This window comes from Nicotiana attenuata, unplaced genomic scaffold (assembly GCF_001879085.1).
Source record: "Nicotiana attenuata strain UT unplaced genomic scaffold, NIATTr2, whole genome shotgun sequence".
Classification (NCBI taxonomy): domain Eukaryota; kingdom Viridiplantae; phylum Streptophyta; class Magnoliopsida; order Solanales; family Solanaceae; genus Nicotiana; species Nicotiana attenuata.
In genome coordinates this window covers 18,268-23,204 of record NW_017674597.1, presented here as the reverse complement: position 1 = coordinate 23,204, position 4,937 = coordinate 18,268, and the positions used below count along the sequence as shown (strand labels likewise).

The following is a 4,937-nucleotide window of genomic DNA, read 5'->3' as shown; positions in this document are numbered from 1 at the left end:
CTTTTCTTCAATTCTTTTTCTCTTCTAATTTGAAGATGATGGACAATACTTTTATTAATTTCTTGGTCATAGGTAGTGGGGGTGGGAATAGATTTCTAAAAAAAAATTCATTCATACTATCCACTGAAAATGGATTGGTTAATGAACCTTCTAAAAACGGGTCAAATATGGAAAAGAACCATATTATCTACTTAAAAAATGGAGAACCAATGAATAACTAATGGGTTTAACTTTTACATTTATAAAGACTCAAATTTAAAGTTCCTCAAGTATGGAAAACTAGCAATTCTCCTAAAAATGATCATATTCAAGAAGACATGGATAATATGGATATCCATATTATACGGTTAGCCCGTTGTTTATCCGGTATTATATGTGGGTCGAGTCGTTGTTTATCCGGTATTATATGTGGGTCGAGTCGGATCATTTATCCGTTTTGCATTATTTGTTTTCGACCCGCCCGTTTGTCACCCGTAGTCATAGGCTTTGAACTCCTGACCTCTAAATAAGGTTGGGAAAATCCAAATCATTCCACCACGACCCTTGCCGGTAAAATCCATGCAATCTTATAAAGTACAGAGAATATAATGCAAATCCACAATCAGGCAAGTGCATAAATGAGATAACACAAAACAAATTATGATACATTTGAGTTATTTAACCACAAAACATAAAGACTTTCTACGTTGGTACAACTTAAAGGGTTGCATTCCCAGATGACTTAAATCAAAGAACTCAATATATAAAAGATGTGGATGCACCTAAAAGTTAGAATGAGCAAAGCTCTTCTTCAAAATGCACTGCCTGCGCCTCCTGGCTGATATGATTTCTTCAAATAGAGAGGATGTCAAATTCATGGGGCATAAAATCCTCGCTCGGCCTATAGTACTTATCTGGGGAATACAGGCTCAAGTTTGTCACTTGACTGGTATAAAGGCACGCGAACCTCTCCACCTATGAATCAACACAATGCAACTTCAGTTCTCAAGTAAAGATCACGCCCACAAAGTAAAGAGAACTTCACAAACCCACCAAGTGCAGGATACTACCCAAGTACTTAATCGTACCTGATGTGCAAAGCGAGAATTCTGATAGCCGGTCTTCATGAGTTGTCCCCAGACATTGTGGAACTGTAAATGTTAGATGTCTTCATGAGAAAAGAAAAAGTATAATATTTTCTTTTCTGAAAATTAAAACCAATTTATTAATACCAAACCTAGCCAGCGTCAAACAGAACACAGGTAGAAAGTATTATTACTTATTATTTAAAAGTTTCACTAAAGTTTGCTCCAGGCAAGGATGAATTGTTCCCTAAAGAAATAATCCCACATTTGAAAGAACTTATCTCTCTTTAACAAATCATACCTTTTGGTGACATTCTCGTTGTGCCTGCTGATGACTGAGCCTGACCTCCTCACTTTGAGACTATAAAATGACACCATTAGAACCAGATTAATTAAACCCCATTACAGATATCAAGATAGAGAGATTGACTAGATATAGGACTGTTTCTGTTAGTGGGTTGAAATTTATCTTTCTATATCTTGAAATAACTAACCTTCAGCTTGTCAAGCTCGGACAACATCTTCTCCTTGCTGGTATCATCAGTATCTTCAGACCTGAAGCATATGACAGCTCATGAAATGATTCAAGACAAACGGAAAAGAGCTGATTTCTGATGGTACAAAAATTATATTCACACAATTGTAGGAGTATCCTCTGTCAAAATGGTTCTAAGAATGGACGAAGATCTTCGTCCAAGACACACAAACAAAAGGCTTCTTATTTCTCAACTTAAGGGAAACTTATTACTGCTCAGTCATAATACTACTCCATACTGGAATAAGGTCTCATGGAGGCAGAAAGTCTGTATTCACAAATAAAGGGTATCCTTCTTCTCTGTCATTCTCCGACAAGCTTCAATCAACTAAATCTCAATCCAAAACTATGAAGTCAGTTTTATGAATTCTCCAACCACCTTGATTTTGCTTCTTTATTTCCTCAATTTTCTTTTCTCCTCCTACTTTCTTAGCAGAAGGGACTAGAGATGAAAAGAATCACACAGATAAAGAGCAAAACCAAAAAACCATGCAAGTATGAGCTCTACAATTCAAAATGAAAGGGAGAGAATTATTACTTGAGGGACCACTTAAGATGGTGAATTTCATCTTCAATGTGATCACGCTGACTCCTCAGTAACTGAAGTTGCTGCAAAATAATGTGAAATTGCAATTATTTACATTACCATTTACCATAACAATGTAGCATAACATAAAGCAGACATTTTCGGGTTTAAAGTAAAATGCCATAAATTTACACATAATTCATTTGCTTCATCATTAGCTCAAAGACCATAGAGGAAAAAATATTTCCACGCATAACTAGTGTATGGCTATGGAGTGAAGTTATTTGCTTAGATAACAGCAAAACTGCTTTTCCCTGAGATTTCCAATTATAAATATATCAAAAGATCTAATTAAGAAAAGAGAAAAAAGTGATTAAAGTAAGATACCAATTAAGGATAAACCTGAAAAAGACCAGTAAAGCTGTTGTTAAAGTGTCCAACGTTGAGGAAACGGGTGTGCCGAAAGGCTCTCACAAGCACAGAATGTTTCTCCATTTCCAAAGCCAAATTAGTTATTCTTGTTGATTATGTTCTCATGTATAAAGAACTAAAAAGCATATGAAGTACAGAAAAATCTATGGAGTACACAGAAAGAGCTGAAGGATATGTTTATATACCTTCCGAGTGTTCCTTAGTTCCCAGAGAAGTTCAACTTCTCTCTCAAGCTCTGGAACAACAAGCATTGTTCTCCAACCTGCTCAAACATCATAATATTCTAAAGTCTTTAATTCAAACTTTTAAAAGAAGCAAAGGGAAAAAAATAAAAGAGGTATGCAGGAGCAGCTACGGGTTGGATACGAGATAGCCATGACCATGGAAAACTCTACTGGGGAGAAAATTTGGGGTACATTAATTTTCTTTCCATCCATGGAAATATTGATTTTGAAAATCTTGGAATCAACAGCTTTAATGATTTTAGTTGCACATGGTCACAAATAATGTAAATGCCCACCTAAATTTATTTTATTAAATCTGATACATACAAGTATCACTTGTCATAATTGTTCTAATATGGCTCCAACATACTGGATGTATCAGTTGCTTACGTAGTTTGATGAACTAGAAAGGTGTTCGGAAGCCTTATTAGAACTCATTACCAATATATGAAAAACAAGAGACAGAAAATAGCAAGAGGAGCACATGAAATGGAGAATGCGTACCCAAAACCTTTTTGCTGCGTAAGATATCACCGTAAATGTGATCTCCAACATAAAGAACCTAATTGAAGAGAAAAATGTGTTAGATCCCAATAAGTAAATAAAAATGCAAATTAAACACCATATTTTGTCACACAATTAGATACATGACAAGCTCATGATAACACCAAGTAAATCCACTACTCCTTCTCTCCATGACTTCCTAGAGTGAAATTAGACTCCTGACAAAGCTAAGTGCTGTCTCTTTCCACCATATAGAGTATTTAAAGATATGTCTTTGTGCTTGTACACTGTAAATCATTAGGGGTGGCAATTTGAGCCGAAACCCATTTGACCCGCCCAAGGTTGGGCTGGTCAATTGTTGAACTCAGCTCGTCTTGACCCAACCCATTTCAGCCCATCTAAAGTTGGGCTAATTTTCAGCCCAAATTGATACATGAATAATTTTCCTAAAATAACTTAAAAAATAATTTATTTTTTGTTGGATATTTATATATGACCATCACAAAAGAAAAAAAGTCTTATTTGATAATTAAACAATTCATAAGAAAATAATACACATTAATTAAAGCTTGTTAAGAGTTGGGCGGGTTGGGCTAAGACCCAAATTTCAGCCTAACTTGACCCAACCCATCTCAACCCAAGTTACTTTTGGGCGGATCATTGACCCGCCCATTTATTGACCCAACCCATTTTGACCCGCCCAAAATCAGCCCAAACCGCCCATTTGACACCCCTATAAATCATTAACAAAACAGAATTGCTGAAAGAAGTAAAAAGTAGTAATCAAGAGTAAGACTATATAAAATTTGGAAGATACCTGTGAGCTTGACTCAATTGAGAGTAATTTATGCAAATGGCCAACATTTCCCCCCTGAAGAGAAATTAGGAAAAATATACAGTCATTTTACACAAACCATCAAATTCCACAAACTAAGCAGCACGAATTATATCTGCATCCGCACCTGGTAAATTCTGCAGCCTTTCTTCAAGCTCTTTAACGGCAATCTTATAGAAGTGCTTCCCACCTAATGTATCAGACAAAGTCAGAACATGCACAAAATGGACAAGGCAGTGGCTGAGAGAAAACTAAGTTTTTCTGCACTGACCTGTGCCATAGGAGTCCCATTATCAGTGTTAATAAGCATGCCACTCTCAGGTTCAACCTCAAAAAGATTTGCTCGGTTTTCATCATGGAAAAAGCCTGGTTTTGCACTGCATCAAATCCAGTACTTATTTGTCAGCAGGGCGATTCTGCAACAATAGCTAGATGTAGAAACAGCGACAGGCATTTGCCCTATAACGCTGCATATGGTTGGCACCAAAAGATGAACATGTGCATATTCTCGAAAGTTTGAAAGGAAGAAAAATAACCTGCCAGTGATGACAACATCAAAGTACCGAAGCCAATCAAAATGGGAAGTAGATGATCCATCTGAAGGTGTAGGCCCACAGAGAAAGTTCATAACAATGTTTGTATAGTCCCACAAGCTGCACAAATATAATTAGGATCCTTATAAAGTGTAAAGAATGCATAAAACATCAGAGAAAGAGAATAATATGAGTAGCTTTGGAGAAGTCATTGATGGAATTTGAAGAACCATCCAGGCAATACGGCTATTAAAAAAAGAATTTACAGAGAGGCAGACAGCATC

The 4,937-nt window shown here is 36.3% G+C and overlaps 1 protein-coding gene across 2 annotated transcripts in view; it reads right to left on the bottom strand.

Moving 5' to 3' along the window:
* Window positions 1–585: 585 nt before the first annotated feature.
* LOC109218981 (5'-nucleotidase domain-containing protein 4) overlaps window positions 586–4,937 on the bottom strand; it is a 10,545-nt gene continuing 6,193 nt past the window's right edge. For both annotated transcript variants that reach the window (XM_019383381.1, XM_019383382.1), the window contains 11 exons: window positions 4,657–4,773; window positions 4,392–4,497; window positions 4,248–4,310; window positions 4,103–4,156; window positions 3,286–3,343; window positions 2,743–2,819; window positions 2,138–2,208; window positions 1,559–1,619; window positions 1,366–1,425; window positions 1,068–1,130; window positions 586–954 (listed from right to left, as the gene is read on the bottom strand). In XM_019383381.1, coding sequence (XP_019238926.1) covers window positions 832–954; window positions 1,068–1,130; window positions 1,366–1,425; window positions 1,559–1,619; window positions 2,138–2,208; window positions 2,743–2,819; window positions 3,286–3,343; window positions 4,103–4,156; window positions 4,248–4,310; window positions 4,392–4,497; window positions 4,657–4,773 — 853 coding nt within the window. In that variant the 3' untranslated portion in view covers window positions 586–831. The remainder of the gene's footprint in view (window positions 955–1,067; window positions 1,131–1,365; window positions 1,426–1,558; window positions 1,620–2,137; window positions 2,209–2,742; window positions 2,820–3,285; window positions 3,344–4,102; window positions 4,157–4,247; window positions 4,311–4,391; window positions 4,498–4,656; window positions 4,774–4,937) is intronic.